The 27,223-nt window shown below is 41.5% G+C and overlaps 1 protein-coding gene across 1 annotated transcript in view; it reads left to right on the top strand.

Annotated features, from left to right (window-relative positions):
* SPOCK1 (SPARC (osteonectin), cwcv and kazal like domains proteoglycan 1) overlaps nucleotides 1–26,625 on the top strand; it is a 508,761-nt gene extending 482,136 nt beyond the window's left edge. Inside the window, exons 9-11 of the mRNA XM_036897747.2 lie at nucleotides 16,622–16,684; nucleotides 22,679–22,816; nucleotides 23,273–26,625. Coding sequence (XP_036753642.1) covers nucleotides 16,622–16,684; nucleotides 22,679–22,816; nucleotides 23,273–23,463 — 392 coding nt within the window. The 3' untranslated portion in view covers nucleotides 23,464–26,625. The remainder of the gene's footprint in view (nucleotides 1–16,621; nucleotides 16,685–22,678; nucleotides 22,817–23,272) is intronic.
* Nucleotides 26,626–27,223: the final 598 nt, after the last annotated feature.

Here is a 27,223-nt window from a genome sequence, read left to right as displayed (position 1 = left end):
CAGCTTAATATAGTCCCACTTACTCATTTTTGCTGTTGTTTTCCTTGCCCGGGGAGATATGTTCAAGAAGAGGTCACTCGTGTTTATGTCTAAGAGGTTTTCGCCTATGTTTTCTTCCAGGAGTTTAATGGTTTCATGGCTTACATTCAGGTCTTTGATCCATTTTGAGTTTACTTTTGTATATGGGGTTAGGCAATGGTCCAGTTTCATTCTCCTACATGTAGCTGTCCAGTTTTGCCAGCACCACCTGTTGAAGAGACTGTCATTTCCCCATTGTATGTCCATGGCTCCTTTATCAAATATTAATTGACCATATATGTCTGGGTTAATGTCTGGATTCTCTAGTCTGTTCCATTGGTCTGTGGCTCTGCTCTTGTGCCAGTACCAAATTGTCTTGATTACTATGGCTTTATAGTAGAGCTTGAAGTTGGGGAGTGAGATCCCCCCTACTTTATTCTTCTTTCTCAGGATTGCTTTGGCTATTCGGGGTCTTTGGTGGTTCCATATGAATTTTTGAATTATTTGTTCCAGTTCATTGAAGAATGTTGCTGGTAGTTTCATAGGGATTGCATCAAATCTGTATATTGCTTTGGGCAGGATGGCCATTTTGACGATATTAATTCTTCCTAGCCACGAGCATGGGATGAGTTTCCATCTGTTAGTGTCCCCTTTAATTTCTCTTAAGAGTGACTTGTAGTTTTCAGAGTATAAGTCTTTCACTTCTTTGGTTAGGTTTATTCCTAGGTATTTTATTTTTTTTGATGCAATTGTGAATGGAGTTGTTTTCCTGATTTCTCTCTCTGTTGGTTCATTGTTAGTATATAGGAAAGCCACAGATTTCTGTGTGTTGATTTTGTATCCTGCAACTTTGCTGTATTCCGATATCAGTTCTAGTAGTTTTGGGGTGGAGTCTTTAGGGTTTTTTATGTACAGTATCATGTCATCTGCAAATAGTGACAGTTTAACTTCTTCTTTACCAATCTGGATTCCTTGTATTTCTTTATTTTGTCTGATTGCCGTGGCTAGGACCTCCAGTACTATGTTAAATAACAGTGGAGAGAGTGGGCATCCCTGTCTAGTTCCCGATCTCAGAGGAAATGCTTTCAGCTTCTCGCTGTTCAATATAATGTTGGCTGTGGGTTTATCATAGATGGCCTTTATTATGTTGAGGTACTTGCCCTCTATTCCCATTTTGCTGAGAGTTTTTAACATGAATGGATGTTGAACTTTGTCAAATGCTTTTTCAGCATCTATGGAGATGATCATGTGGTTTTTGTCTTTCTTTTTGTTGATGTGGTGGATGATGTTGATGGACTTTCGAATGTTGTACCATCCTTGCATCCCTGGGATGAATCCCACTTGGTCATGGTGTATGATCCTTTTGATGTATTTTTGAATTCGGTTTGCTAATATTTTGTTGAGTATTTTTGCATCTACGTTCATCAGGGATATTGGTCTGTAGTTTTCTTTTTTGGTGGGGTCTTTGCCTGGTTTTGGTATTAGGGTGATGTTAGCTTCATAGAATGAGTTTGGGAGTATCCCCTCCTCCTCTATTTTTTGGAAAACTTTAAGGAGAATGGGTATTATGTCTTCCCTGTATGTCTGATAAAATTCCGAGGTAAATCCATCTGGCCCGGGGGTTTTGTTCTTTGGTAATTTTTTGATTACCTCTTCAATTTCGTTGCTGGTAATTGGTCTGTTTAGATTTTCTGTTTCTTCCTGGGTCAATCTTGGAAGGTTATATTTTTCTAGGAAGTTGTCCATTTCTCCTAGGTTTCCCAGCTTGTTAGCATATAGGTTTTCATAGTATTCTCCAATAATTCTTTGCATTTCCGTGGGGTCCGTCGTGATTTTTCCTTTCTCGTTTCTGATACTGTTGATTTGTGTTGACTCTCTTTTCTTCTTAATAAGTCTGGCTAGAGGCTTATCTATTTTGTTTATTTTCTCAAAGAACCAGCTCTTGGTTTCATTGATTTTTGCTATTGTTTTATTCTTCTCAATTTTATTTATTTCTTCTCTGATCTTTATTATGTCCCTCCTTCTGCTGACCTTAGGCCTCATCTGTTCTTCTTTTTCCAATTTCGATAATTGTGACATTAGACCATTCATTTGGGATTGCTCTTCCTTTTTAAAATATGCTTGGATTGCTATATACTTTCCTCTTAAGACTGCTTTTGCTGTGTCCCACAGAAGTTGGGGCTTAGTGTTGTTGTTGTCATTTGTTTCCATATATTGCTGGATCTCCATTTTGATTTGGTCATTGATCCATTGATTATTTAGGAGCGTGTTGTTAAGCCTCCATGTGTTCGTGAGCCTCTTTGCTTTCTTTGTACAGTTTATTTCTAGTTTTATGCCTTTGTGGTCTGAAAAGTTGGTTGGTAGGATTTCAATCTTTTGGAATTTTCTGAGGCTCTTTTTGTGGCCTAGTATGTGGTCTATTCTGGAGAATGTTCCATGTGCACTTGAGAAGAATGTATATCCCGCTGCTTTTGGATGTAGAGTTCTATAGATGTCTATTAGGTCCATCTGCTCTACTGTGTTGTTCAGTGCTTCCGTGTCCTTACTTATTTTCTGCCCAGTGGATCTATCCTTTGGGGTGAGTGGTGTGTTGAAGTCTCCTAGAATGAATGCATTGCAGTCTATATCCCCCTTTAGTTCTGTTAGTATTTGTTTCACATATGCTGGTGCTCCTGTGTTGGGTGCGTATATATTTAGAATGGTTATATCCTCTTGTTTGACTGAGCCCTTTATCATTATGTAGTGTCCTTCTTTATCTCTTGTTACTTTCTTTGTTTTGAAGGCTATTTTGTCTGATATTAATACTGCAACCCCTGCTTTCTTCTCACTGTTGTTTGCTTGAAATATGTTTTTCCATCCCTTGACTTTTAGTCTGTACATGTCTTTGGGTTTGAGGTGAGTTTCTTGTAAGCAGCATATAGATGGGTCTTGCTTTTTTATCCATTCTGTTACTCTGTGTCTTTTGATTGGTGCATTCAACCCATTAACATTTAGGGTGACTATTGAAAGATATGTACTTATTGCCATTGCAGGCTTTAAATTCGTGGTTACCAAAGGTTCAAGGTTAGCCTCTTTAGTATCTTACTGCCTAACTTAGCTCGCTTATTGAGCTGTTATATACACTGTCTGGAGATTCTTTTCTTCTCTCCCTTCTTGTTCCTCCTCCTCGATTCTTCATATGTTGGGTGTTTTGTGCTGTGCTCTTTCTAGGAGTGCTCCCATCTAGAGCAGTCCCTGTAAGATGTTCTGTAGAGGTGGTTTGTGGAAAGCAAATTCCCTCAGCTTTTGTTTGTCTGGGAATTGTTTAATCCCACCGTCATATTTGAATGATAGTCGTGCTGGATACAGTATCCTTGGTTCAAGGCCCTTCTGTTTCATTGTATTAAATATATCATGCCATTCTCTTCTGGCCTGTAGGGTTTCTGTTGAGAAATCTGACGTTAGCCTGATGGGTTTCCCTTTATAGGTGACCTTTTTCTCTCTAGCTGCCTTTAACACTCTTTCCTTGTCCTTGATCTTTGCCATTTTAATTATTATGTGTCTTGGTGTTGCCCTTCTTGGATCCTTTCTGTTGGGGGTTCTGTGTATTTCCGTGGTCTGTTTGATTACTTCCTCCCCCAGTGTGGGGAAGTTTTCAGCAATTATTTCTTCTAAGATACTTTCCATCTCTTTGCCCCTCTCTTCTTCTTCTGGGACCCCTATAATACGGATATTGCTCCTTTTAGATTGGTCACACAGTTCTCTTAATATTGTTTCATTCCTGGAGATCCTTTTGTCTCTCTCTATGTCAGCTTCCATGCGTTCCTGTTCTCTGATTTCAATTCCATCAATGGCCTCTTGCATTCTATCCATTCTGCTTATAAACCCTTCCAGAGTTTGTTTCATTTCTGCGATCTCCTTTCTGGCATCTGTGATCTCTTTCCGGACTTCATCCCATTTTTCTTGCGTATTTCTCTGCATCTCTGTCAGCATGTTTATGATTCTTATTTTGAATTCTTTGTCAGGAAGACTGGTTAGGTCTGTCTCCTTCTCTGGTGTTGTCTCTGTGATCTTTGTCTGCCTGTAGCTTTGCCTTTTCATGGTGATAGGAATAGTCTGCAGAACTGGGACGAGTGACGGCTGGAAGGACTTCCTTTCTTGTTGGTTTGTGGCCCTCCTCTCCTGGGAGAACAGCGGCCTCTAGTGGCTTGTGCTGCGCAGCTGCGCGCAGACAGGGCTTCTGCTTCCTGCCCGGCTGCTGTGGAGTTAATCTCCGCTGTTGCTGTGGGCGTGGCCTGGCTCGGGCAGCTGCTCCAAAATGGTGGAGTCGCGTTGGAGCAGGAGCTGCTGGGAGGCTATTTATCTCCGTAAGGGGCCTCCCTGCTCCCTGCAGCCCAGGGGTTAGGGTGCCCAGAGATCCCGGATTCCCTACCTCTGGATTAAGTGGCCCGCCCTGCCCCTTTAAGACTTCCAAAAAGCACCCGCCAAAACAAAACAACGACCACAAAAAAAAACAAGAAAAAAAAATTTTTTTAATTAAAAAAAAAAAAAAAAAAATTTTTTTCATTAAAAAAAAAAAAAGGTGGTTGTTCGTTTTTCTTTATTCTCCGGTGCCAGCCTCAGGCCTCTGCTCACCGGTCTTTCTGCCCTGTTTCCCTAATATTGGGGTCCCTGTCCCTTTAAGACTTCCAAAAAGCGCTCGCCAAAACAAAGCAGCAAAAAAGCAAAAAAAAAAAAAAAAAATGGTCGCGCGCTTTTCTTATGTCCTCTGTCGCCCAGCCTCCAGTGCCTGCTCACTGTTCTTGCTGCCCTGTTTTCCCAGTATCGAGGGCCCTGCACTCTGGCCCGGATGTCGGGGGCTGGGTGTTCGGCAGTCCTGGGCTCCGTCTCCCTCCCGCTCTGCCTGCTCTTCTCCCGCCGGGAGCTGGGGGGAGGGGCGCTCGGCTCCCGCGGGGCCGGGGCTTGTATCTTACCCCCTTCGCGAGGCGCTGGGTTCTCTCAGGTGTGGATGTGGTCTGGATATTGTCCTGTGTCCTCTGGTCTTTATTCTAGGAAGGGTTGTCTTTGTTATATTTTCATAGATATATGTTGTTTTGGGAGGAGATTTCCGCTGCTCTACTCATGCCGCCATCTTCCGCCCCTCTCCTGAGATATTCTTGAGTTACCTTTTCCTTGAAATGTGTATTTTTTGGGGGAATTGTTTTCTAGTATGTTTTTAGTAGGAATTTTCTAAATTAAAGACATTAGAACTGTTCTCGTCTAACATATGGCAAGTATTTTTTCCCAACTGTGTGCACTTTTGCTCTGAAGAAATTTTAAGATAGTCATATTTCTCCATCTTTTATTTTATGGTTTCTTGGAAGCCATAAAGCTTAGAAAAGTATTCTCCACCGAGAGAGAGCAAAGCAATTCTCGTGTTTGTGTTCTCTTCAGTACCTTTCAGTTGGTTGTTTATTGAAATCTTACATCACTAAAGATTTCAATAGTGTAGCAACCCAGCCCTCTGTGGAGGTAGTTGTCCAGTAAACCTCTGCTATTTATTTACTAACTCATCATTCTCCCTCTAGTCTGAAAGACTGCCTTTATCAAATATAAAACTTGTATGTTTATTCCTGGGTACTCTGTCTATTAATCTAACTTTTTGTAAATCGGTTCTAAGCTGTTTAAATCACAGTTGTTTCACAATATGTTTTAATATCTAGTGGGGCTACCCTCTCCTGCCATTAATCTTTCTTCAGAAATTTCCAGGATATAGTCTTCTATGCCTGAATTTTAGAATCAGCTTGTTTCTATTTAAAAAGTTCTTGCTGGTGTTTTCTGATAGAGAGAATCGTTGGCTATATAATACTGAGTTTTTATCCCAGAGCAGGATCTGTTAACCAGTGGAGTTACGTTTAAGCCTGTTCTTATGGACAACATGCTTTCCCCGTACCTATTGTTACTGCCATTATAAACAATCCATTTTCCCCCATTATATTTCCTTGCTTGCTGGTGGTGGTTTCCATATGAATTTTGTTCCTAGCCACCTTAGCACATTCAAATAGTTACTCTGGTTGGTTTTCTTGGATTTTCAGGTGTGTAATCATATCATCTGCAAATAGTGGTAATTTTTTTCTCTTCAGTTTTTTTTTTTTTTTTTATAAATAATTATTTTTTATTGAAGGGTAGTTGACACACAGTATTACATTACATTAGTTTCAAGTGTACAACACAGTGGTAGAACATTTATATACATAATTCTAGGTTCCAGCTATCACCCTACCAAGCTGTTACAATATCTTGACTATATTCCTTATGCTATACATTACATCCCGGTTACTTATTTATTTTACCATTGGAAGTCTGTCCTTTTTTTTTTTTTTTTTGTGAGGGCATCTCTCATATTTATTGATCAAATGGTTGTTAACGACAATAAAATTCTGTATAGGGGAGTCAATGCTCAATGCACAATCATTAATCCACCCCAAGCCTAATTTTCGTCAGTCTCCAATCTTCTGAGGCATCACAAACAAGTTCTTACATGTAGAACAAATTCTTACATAATGAATAAGTTACATGGTAAACAGTACAAGGGCAGTCATCACAGAAACTTTCAGTTTTGCTCATGCATTATGAACTCTAAACAGTCAGTTCAAATATGAATACTCATTTGGTTTTTATACTTGATTTATATGTGGATACCGCATTTCTCTCTTTATTATTATTATTTTTAATAAAATGCTGAAGTGGTAGGTAGATACAAGATAAAGGTAGAAAACATAGTTTAGTGTTGTAAGAGAGCAAATGTAGATGATCAGGTGTGTGCCTGTAGACTATGTGTTAATCCAAGCTAGACCAGGGCAATAAAACATCCACGTATGCAGAAGATTTCTCTCAGAACAGGGGGGGTGAGGTTCTAAGCCTCACCTCTGTTGATCCCCAATTTCTCACCTGATGGCCCCCCTGCAACTGTGCCTGTCTTAGGTTGTTCCTCCCTTGAGGAATCTTACCTGTCTCTGGCTAACCAGTCATCTTCCGGGGCCATACAGGGAAATGTAGAGTTGGTAAGTGAGAGAGAAGCCTTATTGTTTGAAAAGGTTAGCTTTTTACTTCTTTGCATATTTATGCCCTGTGGCTTCTATGCCCAGCATTAGTCTTGAGGTATCTTTACCACTTGGAGGGGTTATGATACTTGGTAAATTTGATATGAGGCACGAATTCTATTTAAGGGTTGTAATTAGGAAGGAAGAAGAAAAGCTATAGAAGTAGCAGGCGGAAGAAAACATGGGAAGATTGATTATTTCTTTGACATATCTTCTTGTAGAGTAACTTCAGCGTATATAGGTTTTAAGCTACTACTTAAATTGCGCACACACATTAACATAATAGGAGTATAGTTACATAACCAAAGCATACCTGTAATTACCAGCCATCTCCAGTGAAACCAAGAAAACCATTAAGGCACCTTAGGCATTTGTGAAAACTTATCTATGATATGGTGGATATTGTCCAACTGAACTTGAACAGTCTGAGAGAAATCAGACAAATTAAAACAACCCATTCCTGGGGACTGTTCACATGCCATATGTTCTTTTAACAGTAAATAGTCTGTAGTTGTAAGAGTTTGGAGCGCTACAATTTGCACTTCTCCAAATTCTTGGTTGAGTTCCAACAGTATAGATCCAGTCCAATTTTGTTGTTTTACTGTATGCACAGGACAGCTTAGATATCTCCTTCCTCATTCCCATGGCAAGTCCAGGAACTGGTGGGATGAGTGCATCTACTGCTGTAGCAGTGCGTGGATCTTTGTTGGGGTTTTTTGATGATCATCTTCTGGCATGAGTCTTCCAGAGAGTGCAGATGTTGGAAGTTCTTTTTCATATCGTATCTTAGTTCATTTTCGGGGTAGCCCAATTAGGCTTTGATCCTCTGTATAAACACAAACAGACCCTTTGCCTACACTTTTATATGTCCTTTATACCCTTGTGTAGAACTCGTTGGAGGTTACCACACAGGAACTGCCCTTTTTTTTTTTTGCTTTGTTTTTGGTATCACTAATCTACACTTACATGACGAATATTATGTTTACTAGGCTCTCCCCTATACCAGGTCTCCCCTATAAACCCCTTTACAGTCACTGTCCATCAGCATAGCAAAATGTTGTAGAATCACTACTTGCCTTCTCTGTGTTGTACAGCCCTCCCTTTTCTCCTACCCCCCCATGTATGTTAATCTTAATACCCCCCTACTTCTCCCCCCCTTATCCCTCCCTACCCACCCATCCTCCCCAGTCCCTTTCCCTTTGGTACCTATTAGTCCATTCTTGAGTTCTGTGATTCTGCTGCTGTTTTGTTCCTTCAGTTTTTCCTTTGTTCTTATATTCCACAGATAAGTGAAATCATTTGGTATTTCTCTTTCTCCGCTTAGCTTGTTTCACTGAGCATAATACCCTCCAGCTCCATCCATGTTGCTGCAAATGATTGGATTTGCCCTTTTCTTATGGCTCAGTAGTATTCCATTGTGTATATGTACCACATCTTCTTTATCCATTCATCTATTGATGGACATTTAGGTTGCTTCCAATTCTTGGCTATTGTAAATAGTGCTGCAATAAACATAGGGGTGCATCTGTCTTTCTCAAACTTGATTGCTGCGTTCTTAGGGTAAATTCCTAGGAGTGCAATTCCTGGGTCAAATGGTTAGTCTGTTTTGAGCATTTTGATGAACCTCCATACTGCTTTCCACAATGGTTGAACTAACTTACATTCCCACCAGCAGTGTAGGAGGGTTCCCCTTTCTCCACAGCCTCGCCAACATTTGTTGTTGTTTGTCTTTTGGATGGCAGCCATCCTTACTGGTGTGAGGTGATACCTCATTGTAGTTTTAATTTGCATTTCTTTGATAATTAGCGATGTGGAGCATCTTTTCATGTGTCTGTTGGCCATCTGTATTTCTTTTTTGGAGAACTGTCTGTTCAGTTCCTCTGCCCATTTTTTAATTGGGTTATTTGTTTTTTGTTTGTTGAGGCATGTGAGCTCCTTATATATTCTGGACGTCAAGCCTTTATCGGATGTGTCATTTTCAAATATGTTCTCCCATACTGTAGGGATCCTTCTTGTTCTATTGAAGGTGTCTTTTGCTGTACAGAAGCTTTTCAGCTTAATATAGTCCCACTTACTCATTTTTGCTGTTGTTTTCCTTGCCCGGGGAGATATGTTCAAGAAGAGGTCACTCATGTTTATGTCTAAGAGGTTTTCGCCTATGATTTCTTCCAAGAGTTTAATGGTTTCATGGCTTACATTCAGGTCTTTGATCCATTTTGAGTTTACTTTTGTATATGGGGTTAGGCAATGGTCCAGTTTCATTCTCCTACATGTAGCTGTCCAGTTTGCCAGCACCACCTGTTGAAGAGACTGTCATTTCGCCATTGTATGTCCATGGCTCCTTTATCAAATATTAATTGACCATATATGTCTGGGTTAATGTCTGGATTCTCTAGTCTGTTCCATTGGTCTGTGGCTCTGCTCTTGTGCCAGTACCAAATTGTCTTGATTACTATGGCTTTATAGTAGAGCTTGAAGTTGGGGAGTGAGATCCCCCCTACTTTATTCTTCTTTCTCAGGATTGCTTTGGCTATTCGGGGTCTTTGGTGCTTCCATATGAATTTTTGAATTATTTGTTCCAGTTCATTGAAGAATGTTGTTGGTAGTTTCATAGGGATTGCATCAAATCTGTATATTGCTTTGGGCAGGATGGCCATTTTAACGATATTAATTCTTCCTAGCCACGAGCATGGGATGAGTTTCCATCTGTTAGTGTCCCCTTTAATTTCTCTTAAGAGTGACTTGTAGTTTTCAGAGTATAAGTCTTTCACTTCTTTGGTTAGGTTTATTCCTAGGTATTTTATTTTTTTGGATGCAATTGTGAATGGAGTTGTTTTCCTGATTTCTCTTTCTGTTGGTTCATTGTTAGTATATAGGAAAGCCACAGATTTCTGTGTGTTGATTTTGTATCCTGCAACTTTGCTGTATTCCGATATCAGTTCTAGTAGTTTTGGGGTGGAGTCTTTAGGGTTTTTTATGTACAGTATCATGTCATCTGCAAATAGTGACAGTTTAACTTCTTCTTTACCAATCTGGATTCCTTGTATTTCTTTATTTTGTCTGATTGCCGTGGCTAGGACCTCCAGTACTATGTTAAATAACAGTGGAGAGAGTGGGCATCCCTGTCTAGTTCCCGATCTCAGAGGAAATGCTTTCAGCTTCTCGCTGTTCAATATAATGTTGGCTGTGGGTTTATCATAGATGGCCTTTATTATGTTGAGGTACTTGCCCTCTATTCCCATTTTGCTGAGAGTTTTTAACATGAATGGATGTTGAACTTTGTCAAATGCTTTTTCAGCATCTATGGAGATGATCATGTGGTTTTTGTCTTTCTTTTTGTTGATGTGGTGGATGATGTTGATGGACTTTCGAATGTTGTACCATCCTTGCATCCCTGGGATGAATTCCGCTTGGTCATGGTGTATGATCCTTTTGATGTATTTTTGAATTTGGTTTGCTAATATTTTGTTGAGTATTTTTGCATCTACGTTCATCAGGGATATTGGTCTGTAGTTTTCTTTTTTGGTGGGGTCTTTGCCTGGTTTTGGTATTAGGGTGATGTTAGCTTCATAGAATGAGTTTGGGAGTATCCCCTCCTCCTCTATTTTTTGGAAAACTTTAAGGAGAATGGGTATTATGTCTTCCCTGTATGTCTGATAAAATTCCGAGGTAAATCCATCTGGCCCGGGGGTTTTGTTCTTTGGTAGTTTTTTGATTACCGCTTCAATTTCGTTGCTGGTAATTGGTCTGTTTAGATTTTCTGTTTCTTCCTGGGTCAATCTTGGAAGGTTATATTTTTCTAGGAAGTTGTCCATTTCTCCTAGGTTTCCCAGCTTGTTAGCATATAGGTTTTCATAGTATTCTCCAATAATTCTTTGCATTTCCGTGGGGTCCGTCGTGATTTTTCCTTTCTCGTTTCTGATACTGTTGATTTGTGTTGACTCTCTTTTCTTCTTAATAAGTCTGGCTAGAGGCTTATCTATTTTGTTTATTTTCTCAAAGAACCAGCTCTTGGTTTCATTGATTTTTGCTATTGTTTTATTCTTCTCAATTTTATTTATTTCTTCTCTGATCTTTATTATGTCCCTCCTTCTGCTGACCTTAGGCCTCATCTGTTCTTCTTTTTCCAATTTCGATAATTGTGACATTAGACCATTCATTTGGGATTGCTCTTCCTTTTTAAAATATGCTTGGATTGCTATATACTTTCCTCTTAAGACTGCTTTTGCTGTGTCCCACAGAAGTTGGGGCTTAGTGGTGTTGTTGTCATTTGTTTCCATATATTGCTGGATCTCCATTTTGATTTGGTCATTGATCCATTGATTATTTAGGAGCGTGTTGTTAAGCCTCCATGTGTTTGTGGGCCTCTTTGCTTTCTTTGTACAGTTTATTTCTAGTTTTATGCCTTTGTGGTCTGAAAAGTTGGTTGGTAGAATTTCAATCTTTTGGAATTTACTGAGGCTCTTTTTGTGGCCTAGTATGTGGTCTATTCTGGAGAATGTTCCATGTGCACTTGAGAAGAATGTATATCCCGGTGCTTTTGGATGTAGAGTTCTATAGATGTCTATTAGGTCCATCTGCTCTACTGTGTTGTTCAGTGCTTCCGTGTCCTTACTTATTTTCTGCCCAGTGGATCTATCCTTTGGGGTGAGTGGTGTGTTGAAGTCTCCTAGAATGAATGCATTGCAGTCTATATCCCCCTTTAGTTCTGTTAGTATTTGTTTCACATATGCTGGTGCTCCTGTGTTGGGTGCATATATATTTAGAATGGTTATATCCTCTTGTTTGACTGAGCCCTTTATCATTATGTAGTGTCCTTCTTTATCTCTTGTTACTTTCTTTGTTTTGAAGGCTATTTTGTCTGATATTAATACTGCAACCCCTGCTTTCTTCTCACTGTTGTTTGCTTGAAATATGTTTTTCCATCCCTTGACTTTTAGTCTGTACATGTCTTTGGGTTTGAGGTAAGTTTCTTGTAAGCAGCATATAGATGGGTCTTGCTTTTTTATCCATTCTGTTACTCTGTGTCTTTTGATTGGTGCATTCAACCCATTAACATTTAGGGTGACTATTGAAAGATATGTACTTATTGCCATTGCAGGCTTTAAATTCGTGGTTACCAAAGGTTCAAGGTTAGCCTCTTTAGTATCTTACTGCCTAACTTAGCTCGCTTATTGAGCTGTTATATACACTATCTGGAGATTCTTTTCTTCTCTCCCTTCTTGTTCCTCCTCCTCGATTCTTCATATGTTGGGTGTTTTGTGCTGTGCTCTTTCTAGGAGTGCTCCCATCTAGAGCAGTCCCTGTAAGATGTTCTGTAGAGGTGGTTTGTGGAAAGCAAATTCCCTTAGCTTTTGTTTGTCTGGGAATTGTTTAATCCCACCGTCATATTTGAATGATAGTCGTGCTGGATACAGTATCCTTGGTTCAAGGCCCTTCTGTTTCATTGTATTAAATATATCATGCCATTCTCTTCTGGCCTGTAGGGTTTCTGTTGAGAAATCTGACGTTAGCCTGATGGGTTTCCCTTTATAGGTGACCTTTTTCTCTCTAGCTGCCTTTAACACTCTTTCCTTGTCCTTGATCTTTGCCATTTTAATTATTATGTGTCTTGGTGTTGCCCTTCTCGGATCCTTTCTGTTGGGGGTTCTGTGTATTTCCGTGGTCTGTTTGATTACTTCCTCCCCCAGTGTGGGGAAGTTTTCAGCAATTATTTCTTCTAACATACTTTCCATCTCTTTTCCTCTCTCTTCTTCTTCTGGGACCCCTATAATACGGATATTGTTCCTTTTGGATTGGTCACACAGTTCTCTTAATATTGTTTCATTCCTGGAGATCCTTTTGTCTCTCTGTATGTCAGCTTCTATGCGTTCCTGTTCTCTGATTTCAATTCCATCAATGGCCTCTTGCATTCTATCCATTCTGCTTATAAACCCTTCCAGAGTCTGTTTCATTTCTGTGATCTCCTTTCTGGCATCTGTGATCTCCTTCCGGACTTCATCCCATTTCTCTTGCGTATTTCTCTGCATCTCTGTCAGCATGTTTATGATTCTTATTTTGAATTCTTTTTCAGGGAGACTGGTTAGGTCTGTCTCCTTCTCTGGTGTTGTCTCTGTGATCTTTGTCTGCCTGTAGCTTTGCCTTTTCATGGTGATAGGAATAGTCTGCAGAACTGGGACGAGTGACGGCTGGAAGGACTTCCTTTCTTGTTGGTTTGTGGCCCTCCTCTCCTGGGAGAACAGCGGCCTCTAGTGGCTTGTGCTGCGCAGCTGCGCGCAGACAGGGCTTCTGCTTCCTGCCCGGCTGCTGTGGAGTTAATCTCCGCTGTTGCTGTGGGCGTGGCCTGGCTCGGGCAGCTACTCCAAAATGGTGGAGTTGCTTTGGAGCAGGTGCTGCTGGGAGGCTATTTATCTCTGTAAGGGGCCTCCCTGCTCCCTGCAGCCCAGGGGTTAGGGTGCCCAGAGATCCCGGATTCCCTACCTCTGGATTAAGTGACCCGCCCTGCCCCTTTAAGACTTCCAAAAAGCACCTGCCAAAACAAAACAACGCCCACCAAAAAAAAAAGAAAAAAAAATTTTTTTTAATTAAAAAAAAAAAAAAAGTTTTTAATTAAAAAAAAAAAAAAAAGGTGGTCGTTTGTTTTTCTTTATTCTCCGGTGCCAGCCTCAGGCCTCTGCTCACCGGTCTTTCTGCCCTGTTTCCCTAGTATTGGGGTCCCTATCCCTTTAAAACTCCCAAAAAGCGCTCGCCAAAACAAAACAGCAAAAAAGCAAAAAAAAAAATGGTCGCGCGCTTTTCTTATGCCCTCTGTCGCCCGGCCTCCAGTGCCTGCTCACCTTTCTTGCCGCCCTGTTTTCCCAGTATCGAGGGCCCTGCACTCTGGCCCGGATGGCGGGGGCTGGGTGTTCGGCAGCCCTGGGCTCCGTCTCCCTCCCGCTCTGCCTGCTCTTCTCCCGCCGGGAGCTGGGGGGAGGGGCGCTCGGCTCCCGCGGGGCCGGGGCTTGTATCTTATCCCCTTCGCGAGGCGCTGGGTTCTCTCAGGTGCGGATGTGGTCTGGATATTGTCCTGTGTCCTCTGGTCTTTATTCTGGGAAGGGTTGTCTTTGTTATATTTTCATAGATATATGTTGTTTTGGGAGGAGATTTCTGCTGCTCTACTCACGCCGCCATCTTCTGCCCCTCCTCCTCTCTTCAGTTTTTATACCTCATTTCTTCCTCTAATCACGTCGGCTCATACCTCCAAATCGATGTTGAGTTGCAGCCATGTGTTTACTTTAGTAGAACTGCTGGTAGCGATTCAGTATTAGGCTGAACGATAGCTTTGGCCTTCAGCTCACATACAATCCTGTGACTTTGCGTCAGTAACGAGCCATCGTAGTCACCGGAGAACCCGCGGCTCTGTCACTCGCGGGAGATGCAGATCATTTCAAATCACATTATAATTGCAGCAGAAGTCTTGGAATATCATTTACACTCAACCTTACTTGAAGATGGTGGTGGCTTTATTAGACCCACTGCTCCATCTTACTATTTGGTGCATTAATAAAGACGCGTGTGTAGAAAAGAGAAAGAAAAAATATCCTGTGACTTTAGCCGGGTTCGGGTGCAGCCTGAGTAAGCACAAGTGCTGCTGGGCCCTGAGAGGGAGGTTACCGCCCTGCCCACGCCACGGACCCGGCCACATGGGCTGTCCCACCCTTTCAGCAAGTGCTGAAGGAAGCCAGGGCCCCCGGCCACGGCACGACCAGCATCCAGGAGGAGCTGAACAAGGCACAACACATGTACATTTGTTGTAGTTCTTTTTTTTGCTGTTGGGTTCCTACGACCTCCCTCCCTGACCCACATCTGGGAGCTGTGCTTGCACATTCCTTTATTACTGTAACTCGAGGCTAAAATTTTTCTCCATAGAACTCCTTACGCTGCGGCTCACAGGGGTTGGCATCTGGAATTTTTATTATGGCTAACTCTACGATTAAGTCTCTGAGTGCCTTTTTTATGGAGAGAGCACTTTTCAATACTATAAAGTTTGAGTTTTATTCAAAAATTCTCACAGGAATTCTAGTCCTTGGTCCATTTGCCATTGTTTCTATTTTGTTTATATAAAGTTCTTGGATTCACAGTTTCTTTGATATCTTTTTTAAACACTATCCTCCTAGCACTGGGTGTAGCTACAGAATAATGAGGACCCATACTAATTTTTCCCATCTTATTTGTGATTTGGCCTAGACGCCAAAATGATTCTTTACCTTTGAAGGACACGTTATACTCTTCTAAGCTCTAGAGTTCAATTGTTTTTGTTGTTCCATCTGATTTGTTCTATCACGAACATGGATGTTTCTCTCACATCAGCTTTGTTGCTTCAGTTTCATTCCTGTGTCATTTTTGAGCCTTTGTGTCTGTCCAGTAGAGGCTAGTTTTGTGCAGCTTCTTTTCATTAGAACCCGTGACTACTCAGAGAACTGTGTGCTAATCATTTTCATCTGCTCAGCAGCAGGCATTTTTCTGTTATGAATTCTTCATCTGGCATTTTTGTCTTATTCGTTCTTGCAGCAATTTCTAGTCTCAGTCAGATTCGTTTTTCCTTATCTTTCAATAAGTAAGCGTTTTAAATTACTGTAGGGTGACTTGAAGGAGGGGGCTTATGGATGGAAACCTGCTTCATAGTCATCTGTCTGGTAGTGTTTCTATGAATGATGGTGCTCTTCCTTCTCGGGAGCAGGGTTCTAAGTGCCTACAGTTTCTCCTCTGGGTTTCTGCATAGTTACAAAAGCAAGCATTTGCATGTGCATAGGTAGTTAAGTGCCCAGCGAATCAGAATCCCTCTGTCCGTGCCTGGAGGAAGACTATGAGCAAACAGCAGAGCCACAGGATCTGCTAAGGCAAGTCATGGTGAGACTCAAAAACTAGTGAGGTCACCCTTCTTTTTGCTTAGAATGGAAGGAAGATGTTCTCTTTCACATGCCGTCCTTAGCCAGGTGGCTCCCGCTGTATCAGGCCTTGAGAACCGGCAGCTTTGTGTTTATTCATAACACATGGGTGCTTTATAAGAGAGGTCTGGGAGGCTGAGAGAAGGTCTTACCCAGCGGACTCTGTTATGGGATGGCAGCGCTGAGAATTAAGGTCTGACTCTTCTGTCTTCACATTTGTCACCTTCCCTTTGGTTAGCGCGTCAGTGGATTCAGAACACTTACCCACTAGAAAGCTGTGGTCCTGATTCTCAGCTCAAATGAATCTTAGCTGAGTACTGACTTCCTTACATAAAGGAAAAAGCCTAGTATCAAGTCACCTAGTAGATACCTGGTGGGAAGAGAAATTCCTATACAGTGCAAGTAGCCCCCAAATACTATTTTAAGGAGCTCATGGTAGAAGAATTTCTAAATTAGTAACATGAATGGCCTGAATTTGTTTTGCTGCATAGCAGCAGCATATGGAGCGATCCCACTCCCAGGTGAGTCAGTGTCTGCATTTCACATCAAGAGTGACGCCAATCATTAGAGATTATATCCGGTACCATCTGGAAACTTTCATAAATTATTTTTTAGGTCTCCCTTGCCAGAATGAAATGAACAGGATTCAGAAGCTGAGCAAGGGGAAAAGCCTGTTGGGTAAGTACAATTTCTTGCCACTCGCTGAAACTAATTAAACCATCCATGTCTGGAGCACAGCAATGGTTATTCAATTAGGGACCTGCATTTCCTAAAAGAAATGCCTCATTTCACCCCAGACAGGTCTCTTCCAGGCAGCTGGACTTAATGTGAGGCTAGGTGAGCTGGCTGAGGGGCCTGCCAGAGCTGGAGTCCAGCACCATCTCTACTGTGAGTGATCGTTCAGTGGCCACCCTGGGAAGAACTGGAGCCCAAGTTCCTTATATAATGTCCTCTATTTCCTAGATCAAGTTGTCCACTTAAAGAGGAAGATGATGAGCCATACTCCCTTCTAAATTTATCAAACAGGTTTCAAGGACTTGAGTGTGCATTTATGTTTCCCGTGCATGATCCCTGGAAGAAAGCGTAAGGCAAGACCCTGCCTGCTTCTTCTTTGTCCAAAGAGGAAGACAGAGGGAGTGGGTTTTTCCCTGCCAGGCTGGCCTGTTAAAAGTTAACCTTTCAGCTCCATGCCCTTCCTCTGGCATTCAGACCAGGCTGCTGCAGAGACAATGGTAAGCCTCATTTGTTCACCAAAGAAATGAGTCTGTCTTGCTTTTCGAAAGAGAGCTGACAGCTGCCACACAGTAATCCAGAACTATTGTTAAACACACAGAAGCCGGTACATTCCCACGTAGTCTCCTATTTCAGATGTTTAGCTATTTACTTGAAAGACACGGGCAAGCCTTTTGGAGATATAGGTGGCCTGTGAGGTCTGGCAGATCCTCCTTTACTGATTGGGTTTGAGTGATGTGCCTAAGGTCCACGGGTAGTTACAGAACTGGTATAATGTTATTTTGAAAACATTACTTTCATTGGACATTTTCTTCCATTAGTTAATGATGAGTTGAAATATTCATAAGATGTGGGGTTGAAATAAAATGACCTGTCTCCAATTCTGACTACCTTACATGAATGAAATACCTACCACGGAGCCCACCTCATTTAAGGCTTACTTTATCACCTCTCCTCACCCATGGAGATTACCCTGGCTGACTCATTACAAATTACTTTTTGCATGGAGGAATCTAAACAGGTCAATGTTGTTTTTATGTATACTCAGGGGCATTCAGATTCAAAAAGTAAACAAGCAACAATAAATTATAATCAGTTATATTTACTACCTACTTAGGAAAAATAGTAATTCTATTACATTATATATTTAGAGCAGCACTTACTTCTTGGCAACCATGGGGCTCAGCCCAGTATGCAATTTTTTTGGTCTATTAAGTTTTCCAACTGCAGTTCAAAGAGGAGGATCAGCATCTCCCCAGCTTATTCTCCCCCTTTGCAGAGGATCTCCTGACAAACCTGCCTTTTGAAAGCATCTACCTTTTCTTCCTCCTTCTCCCCAAGCGTTCAGCCAGTGCACAGCACCCCTAGAAAGAGCACCTTTCTATCCATTATCTCCTTTGATCTCTGAGAGCCTGATCATCTTGCAGTAGCCTGGTGAGCTGAATCTAAAGTTGAATCCAGGTTCAAAATAATCTCTGCCTCCCATGGTACCCGTCTTTCTGGTGTGTATTACATGAAACAGAAAAGGTAAATTTAAAAACACAAGCACTCTAAAAATTAGGAGAGAGAAAGCTGCTGTAATAAGCAGAGACCTCTGTCTTCACATGGTTGATGTAGATAATGTTACTTACTCAGGTCACGCTCAGGAGAATTCTGTCCTTGAAGATGAGCACATGACCAATGAAACACACACCCTAAGAAAAACGATCACAGATCATATCTTCAGCAATGCACATTCAAATATGATGACAGGTATTCTGAAACAATAGGTTGGTGATACTTCAGTACGGCTAGGGTTAGTAAACCTAAAGGATTTACTTTGCAGAAGGCAAATCATCCCAGAAGGAGCTATTGAGGTGCAATTGTAGGAAATAATACACACTGTTAAATCTGAATAACTATGACCAAAAAATATGCTTCTTTGTGGAAACTTCAAGGATAACAATAAGAATATTGGAAACAGAATATATAGTTTTAAACACAAAATAAGAGCAGCAAACATACCTAATCACAATAAATGGGACTAGGCCGAACTCACTTCTTATGACACCATCAGTTGGTATACCCACAATTTCACAACAGAACAAAGAGAACGGCAAGGAGAAATTGTCATATCTGCCTCTTCCTGCAACTTTTTTAGTTCAAGTAGACCAAAAAAACTATCAAATTCCCTTACTACAACACAGGAAAAAGAGAAATCAAAGATGCAGAGCTGAATGAAAACAAAAGCACTATGTGCCAAGACCAGAGGGAAGCAACAGGTGAGCTTTCAAAGGTTCAAATGCATTAATTAAAGGAAAAATTAAATCAACTAAGTTTTTAAATCAAAAAGCTGTAGGGAAAATACAATAAATAATTAAGACTAAAGCAGAAAACAATGAAACATACAAACCTTTGGCAATACGAGAGGCTCAAATACTGTCATGAATTTAAAAGTGGCCTATGCCCTCAGATAATAGAACACTATAAACTTTTAGGTCTCAAACTTCAGCCTGTATCAGAATTACCTAGAGGGCTTATCAAAGTACAGTTTGTTGGGCCCCAGTCTCAAAGTTTCTGATTCAGTAAGTCTAGGGTGGGTCCCCAAGAATTTGTTTTTCTAAGATTTTTCCAGGTGATGATACAGCTGCTGGTGCTGGGACCACACTTTGAGAACCACTGCTATGAACCAACTTTTAACATTTATGAAAACCTAGTTGAAGTGGATATTTATGGGTCACAAAGAAACAGAGAACCCATCTAGACTGAAAAAAAAAAAATCATAAAATATAATTAAAATGCAACTCTCACCCCCCCCACCCACAAAATAGGCACTAGGCCCAAAATATGGGTGAATCCTTCACAAAAGATATCATCCTCATTTTATACATGTATAGAGTAGACAAAAAATGAAAAATACCTGACGTTCTTTATGAATTAGTTGCTTTGATATGGAAATTGAAGAAACAAAACTGTATGCCTCTGTCACTTAGTAATGTACATGTAAATTGCATTAGTAGTATTCCAATGGCATTATATCATGACAAAGTAGTAGTTATTCCAGGAAAGCAAAGGTATGTTTTTTATTTTAATTGGGACACTCATTCATCTCATCAGGAGTATATAAAGGATAAAAAAAAAAAAACACATGATTTTCTCAAGTGTCAAAAAAGCCACTGAATCAAGAAGAAATAGAAAATCTGAACATACCAATTACTAGTAAAAAGATTGAATTAGTAATCAAAACTTGCCCAGCAAAGAAAATCCCAGGACCAGATAGTTTCACTAGTGAATTTTGCCAAACATTTAAGGATTTAACACCAATCCTTCTGAAACTCTCCCCACCCAAAAAAAAAAAAAAAAAATCAAAGAGGAGGATATACCCCCAAACTCATTTTATGAGGCCAGCATTACCCTGATACTAAAGCTGGACAAAGACATGACAAGAAAAGGAAACTGTAGATAGGCCAATATCCCAGAAGAATATAGATGCAAATATTTTCAATGCCAGCAAACTAAATTCAGTATCACTAAAACGATCATTCATCATTGTCAAGAGGGATTTATCCCTGGGATGCAAGGATGGCTTAAGTCGATCAGTGTGATATATTACATTAATATAAAGATCAGATTATCTCAATAGATACAAAAAAATCATTTGACAAAATTCAACATGCCTCCACTCATGATAAAAACTCTCAACCAGTTAGGTATAGAAGGAACATACCTCAACATAATGAAGTCCACATGTGACAAGCCCACAGCTAACAGTATACTCAGTGGTGAAAGGCTGAAGGCCTCTCCATGAAGATGTGAGGCAAAGGTGCCCATTCTTACCAGTTCTATTCAACAGAGCACTGGAAGTCCTAGCCAAAACAATCAAGCAAGAAAAGGAAAGAAAAGGCATCCCAGTTGGAAAGGAAGAAGTACAACTTTCTGTTTGAAGATGATATGATTTAACTAACCAAGCAGGTGAAAGATCTCTACACTAAAAGCTATAAGACACTGATGAAAGAAATTGAAGACAAATAAGTAGAATCTTGTGTTGATGGATTAGAAGAATCAATATTGTTAAAATGTCCATTCTATCCAAAACTACCTATGGATCGATGTAATCCCTTTCAAAATTCCAATGACATTTTTTACAGAAGTAGTAAAAACAATCCTAAAATTCATATGGAACTACCCAAGCCCCCGAATAGCCAAAGCAATCCTGAGAAAGAACACAGCAGGAGGCATCATACTTCCTGATTTCAAGCTATTCTGTAAAGCTATAATCATCAGGCAGCACGGTCCTGGCATAAAAACAGACCAATGGAATCAAGAGACCAGAAGTAAACCCATGCATATACAGTCAACTAATGTTTGACAAGGGAGCCAAGAATACTCAGTGGAGAAAAGACAGAATCCAACAAATGGTACTTGAATAACTGAATATTCACATGTAAAAGACTGACACTCGATCCCTGTCCTACACAACTCACAAAAATTAACTCAAAATGGACTTAAGACTTAAATTTAATACTGGAAACCATAAAACTCCTAGGAGAAAAGCTCCTTGACATGGGCCTTGGCCATGACTTATTTTTGGGTCTGACCTAAAGCATAAGCAACAAAAACAGGTGGGACTTCATCAAACTTAACTCCTGCATGGCAAAAGAAGCTGTTAATGAAATGAAAATAACCTATTTAATGGGAAAAAATATTGGCAAACCATATAACTGATAAGGACTTAATACGCAAAATATATAAAGAACTCATACAACTCAATAACAGGAAGACGTACAGATGGCTAACAGGTACATGAAAGAATGCTCTACATCATTAACCATCAGGGAAATACAAAAAAAATCACAATGAGATATCACCTCATGCCCGTGAGAATGGCCATCATAAAAAAAACAAGACAAAATCTGGCAAGAATGTGGAGAAAGGGGACTCTTGATGGGAATGTAAATTTGTACAGCCACTGTGGAAAACAGTACAGAGGATCCTCAAAAAAATTAAAACTAGAACTGCCGTATGATCCAGAAATTTCACTTCTGGGAATATATCCAAAGGAAATAACACTATGTCAAAGAGATACCTGCACCCCATGTTCATGGCAGCATCATTTATAATAGCCAAGATATGGAAACAGTTTAAGTGCTGACTGATGGATGAATGGATAAAGTTGTTGTATGTATGTGTGTACACACACACACACACACACACACACACACACACACACACACAATGGAATATTATTCAGCCATGAAAAGAAGGAAATCCTGCCGATTGTGACAACCTGGATAGACCTTGACAGCATTATGCTATGTGAAGTAAGAGAAAGGAAAATACTGTATGATTTCACTTATATGTGGAATCTAAAAGACCACCACCCCCAAACTCATAGAAAATGAGATCAGTTTGGTGGTTACCATAGGCTGGGGGAGAGGACATTGGAGGAAGGGGGTCAGAAGGTACAAACTTCCAGTTTTAAGATAAACAAATACTAGGGATGGGATGTACAACATGATGACTATAATTAACACTATACAAGAAAGTTGTTAGGAGAGTAAATCCTAAGAGCTCTTCTCACAAGGAAAAAAGATTTTTTTTTGTATCTGTATGTGATGATGACTATTAACTAACCTCATTGTGAAAACCATTTCACAGTATAAGTCTAATCATTATGATGTACACCCTAGACTGCTTCAGTATCTCTGTAAAACTAGGAAAATTTAAAAATAAAAGTTACTCATAGGAATAGCACTCATTCATGATTTAAAGGGGTTTTCCTTCTTTGATGAGTTCTTAGTCTAAGTAAGTCCCAGGGCCCCGTAATCGTAAGTAACCACGGATCACCCAGGTCTCTCCTACCAGCTCTGCAGCAAAGCCCAGTACGTAAGCCCTCTTCTCGGTCCTGGAGGTCATTAACCCTGAGTGTCTGACGCCATCCGGGCCTCTTGTTCCCCCCAGGAGCATTCATACCTCGGTGTAATGAGGAGGGCTACTACAAAGCCACACAGTGCCACGGCAGCACGGGACAGTGCTGGTGCGTGGACAAATACGGCAACGAGCTGGCTGGCTCCAGGAAACAGGGCTCTGTGAGCTGTGGTGAGTACGGCCTTCGCATCGGCCCCCCAGTGACCTCTGGTGACTTGTAAGTCCTCACTGCATAAGGCAGAAGGATTTTAGGAGGTAGCAGTGACCCACAGGAACCCTGAAACCCCAAGATTCTGCACAGCTAGCTTTCCAAGGGGCAGGAACTCACCGTGACCGGCGGATCGGACAACGTTTTTTGACAGAAACTGTTACAGGAAAAGAGTGACTTAGACAAACCTCCCAGGGAGGCAGAAGCATCCCAGGAATTCTGGGGCTCATGTCAGAACAAAGCGTGTGGTCCAGGCCACACAGACTAACCCCCCGGGGCAGGGCTGCTCCCATGTCCAGGAAGCCACCTGCCAAGGGTTTGCCCTTCAGTCAGGGCACGGGCAAGGGAACCCCTCACATGGGTCATGAGGCATAAGCAGAAACTGATCCCTGGTCTTTTCTTCATTCTCAATGTTTCAGAAGAGGAGCAGGAAACCTCCGGGGATTTCGGCAGCGGTGGCTCCGTGGTCCTGCTGGATGACCTGGAGGATGAGCGGGAGCCGGGACCAGCGGACCGACCGGGGCAGCCGAGGGTGCACACCCGGGCCGTGGCCGAGGACGAGGAGGACGAGGAGGACGACGAGGAGGACGGCGTCGGGTACCTGTGGTAGTCCCCACGGGGCAGAGGACACGAGCTTCGCACACAATTGCAAGTCACTTCCTGTTCCCGCATTTGTATCTAGGACTCCACAGCACCGAGGTTTCTTCTCCATTGTCGCTCTCTGTTCCTGACCTAAGGCTTGGACGACACCTCCTTGTCCCCAGAGCATCCCGATTTTGCATATGGTTGTGTGGGAAGAAGGGTGTTGAGTTTTATTTTTCAGACAGGGGGATGGCCGGCTGAATGAGAGCCTCCTTCCCTCCCAGGAGATTTTTGCAACGAGCATGTGATTGATGTGGGATTCTGACCGTGCAGGGAGCCCCCCACCCTCTAAACGTCAAAGACCCTATTTGATGACCCACACTGGTGGTTATTCCAGCATGGTTCCCAGCCTTACAGTGTCTAAGTGCTTTTCTTGTGTCCTGTAGATGTTGTGGAAAACACACCACACTGTACCTTTCTCCCCACCACCCCTGGTGTTTACTATTAAAAATTAGTTTTTCATATCACTCTATCTGGCTTCCTATAAACAACAGCCTTAATTCAGTCAAGAGTCCCTTAGGGGAACTGATTTCATTAGGAAGTGGTGTCTGGAAGCTCCTCGCTGTACATGCATAAACATGTATGTACAGAAGAGACTGGGTGTGTGCGCCTTGCAAGTACACAAATACACACACCTCAGCAAGTGTTTGGGTATCAAAAACTCATTTGACAAAACAATTATAACTTTATCGGCTTGTCCAGACCTGGAACACAATTTCTGGAATAGAAATTTGTATCGAAGTCCCTTTTTGCACTAACAGTTGGAACTTGTAGCCTGCAGGCTGAGGAGGTTTCTTCTCCAGGCATCAACAGAGTTACTGGAAGCCTCTTTGATTTGTATAAGCCTCTGTCCGCCTGAAGCGCTTTCCTTGCAGAAGCCATGAGACTCCCATGTGGGCAGCGTCACAAGCCATCTCTCTCATTCCAACTCAAAGCCCCCAGGCCTGGCTGCCGCAGGTTCCTCCCTTCCCTACCTCCTCAAGGGCTTTTTCCAAGGCACGTACACACACCCCCGTGCTGAGAAGACAGTACCACAGTGTTCCTTAGCAGAGAAAATTCAAGATTCTTATTGTTTTGTTTTTACCCCCTTGCTGCCCACAAATCATGCTGAGGGTACACGAGCTACACGGATTTGATGTCACTCATCATTTGTAAAGAATCCCAGGTGGAGGCTTGGAAAGAACTGCACGGTAGCTCATGGAAGCTAGGGTTGGATGTTTCAGAGCTAATTCTGCCCTCATTCCTTCACCGACACAGGTGTCAAGATCCTGATGAAGAGAGCCCTTCACTGTTGCGTTTCTTTGCCCTAAGTAAGCTTGTAATCATCTCCAAATTTGGTAGGGCCATCCTCTCTCTCTCTCTCTCTCTCATCTTTAGGATTTCTCTCCTTCCCCATCATGCTGGCCGAGATGTAAGTACCAAAGAGTAGTCTTCAAAGTGGCCCCATTTAATTTAGCACTCGCCCTGAAGCTCCTGCCCCACCTGGTCTCCACCTACCTGCCAGCTACCCAGCAAGTCTCTCTGGTTTTTCTCCCCCTCCCCATGAGCTCCAGCCAGTCCACAAAACGACCAAATAAACTCAGGAGAGAAATACATTCGGCCGAACCAACCATTTGTTTGCACTCTACCAACCAGCCTCCAACCAGGATTTTCTAATCCTCGCGTTGGCCAAAGTGGCATTATCCCTAGAATCGGTCTCAGATGGGAAATGAACATACTCGATACAGCAAACTCCTTCTGGCCTCACAGGCATACGTACAACCAGGAGCCAACTGTAAGGGAGACCGCAGGCAAGCTTTGTACTGGGATCTCAACTCCCTCACTTCTATTTCAGTTTTTTTTTCCTTCACTGAACAAAACAGATCATAATTTAGAAAACAGGTGCTTCATTGCAGTTAAATCGTAATAGAGTATATAAAAGAATCAAGACATTAAAAAGTCTCAGTTAAGACCATCAGAGAAAACTATTGTTACTGTCTCCTCTGAGCTTGGAAGAATGCACAAGAGAACAAATTAAAATCGACAAATTGATTTCACTTGAAGAAACTTCTAGAAACAGAGTGAGCCACTGATTTTAATTTGCCTAATTATCTTACAACAAGTGTCAAATTAAGATGACACTTCAAGATACTTAGCGTTAACTTAATGACGGAGGAGAGTGCTCAGTAGTCAATTTCCAATAAGGTAATGAGATGTTCATTTTCGGAGATATTCTAAGAAGATATTTTGATTCATTAAGATATTAAATAAAAAACCCTCCTAAGACTGGAACCCAAAATCAATGGAGCAACATTAACATCCCTTTGACGTGACAACATTAGATTTTTTAATGGTTTTTAAGTAACTTTTCACAAGTACTAAAGAGATTTTTAGTTACCCTAAAAGAAGTTGAATTTTGTTTTCCATTTTTTTTGGTAGGACTCCTTTAGCTAGTGACTAAGGATACATAAAAATCTTGATTAAAGAAAAAACTACTTTGACAATGCATCCCCTTGTTTGAGACAGGTATTCAGATGAATCCTCACTCGACTTTCGGAACTGCCTTAGTGAATAGTTGTATTCTTACTCCACAAATGGTTGTTTTATTGACTATCATTTTCTTGGCATCCAACTTTGGTCCCCGAATTTTCTGCCACCATGGTTGTCTGCTCTATTAATGTCTTTTTGCTTCCACAAATATTCTAGGCATGGGAATGCCTTGGTACTGAATTTGAGGTTTTGTACCAGTTTCCCCTTTATGCCCATTTCCCCATGCCAACATTTGGCCAGGTCTGCCCCAGAATGCCACTCACACTTGTTTTTACCTTGACCACATTGTACAGTAACATCCAAGAACCCTTTCTACAGTGGGTGGTTTGGTCTTTTTATACCTTTTTCTCAAAGTCACTGATGTTTGTCCCTGTTCAGTGTGTAACCTTGTAATAAGGTCCCACCAAATCCTGAGCGTCACTTTGTTGTTCCTATTGTAGATGAAATAGTGAAGTAGAAAAACCCAGTAAATTCTGAATGCTTTTCCACGTAGACTTATCTGGAATGTGAACATGAATCTTTGGTTAATAGTATATGCTTAACTGTAGTCCTGAGTAGGTGCATTTCTGTCTTGTCTCAATAAATTTTAATTTGTCTGCAATGTTTGAGTGTGTCTATTTGTTGCCTTTGGATGTGAACTCACAAGACCATGTCCACACATGACCTCTTGAGAACAGTATGGGCAGAGGGGCCAGCCAATGCAGAGCCCTCCTTTAAGGCTTCTGTACCTGGTCGGGGGTTGGTGGTGGTGGGGCACCTGTGGGTGTTCCCGCCTGCCCTGGACCCTCTCGGCACACCTTGGCACATGCATGCCTTGCGTCCACTTAGTCTAGAACCATTGTTATCACCTGGCTCCCCTTTTGGTGCTGTCACCTCTCTCAGGCTTCAACTTTGTTACTTAGGCCTCACTTATCTGATTTTGCTGCTTTCATCCTGTTTACAGCCTAGAGCTTTTTCAATTCTTATTCCTCCACAGTCAGTTGTTCTCCACTTTTCCTGCAGAAAAACGCCTCTCTCCTTTACATGGGACTCTGGGCTCGCCTTGGCTCATGGATTAACACACCAGATGCTTGTCAAATATCAGAAAGCATTGGAACAGGAACTATTTCTTCCCACCTTTATCCACATTCATGCCAGCATGCCTATGATTTAATTATACCCTGAGTGAGTAATTTTGCCATGAGCTGAGGTAGAAACTT

The sequence above is a fragment of the Manis pentadactyla genome, chromosome 13 (assembly GCF_030020395.1).
Source record: "Manis pentadactyla isolate mManPen7 chromosome 13, mManPen7.hap1, whole genome shotgun sequence".
NCBI classification, from domain to species: Eukaryota; Metazoa; Chordata; class Mammalia; order Pholidota; family Manidae; genus Manis; species Manis pentadactyla.
Note: the sequence above shows the minus strand (reverse complement) of the source record. Positions and strands in the feature narration are given on the sequence as shown.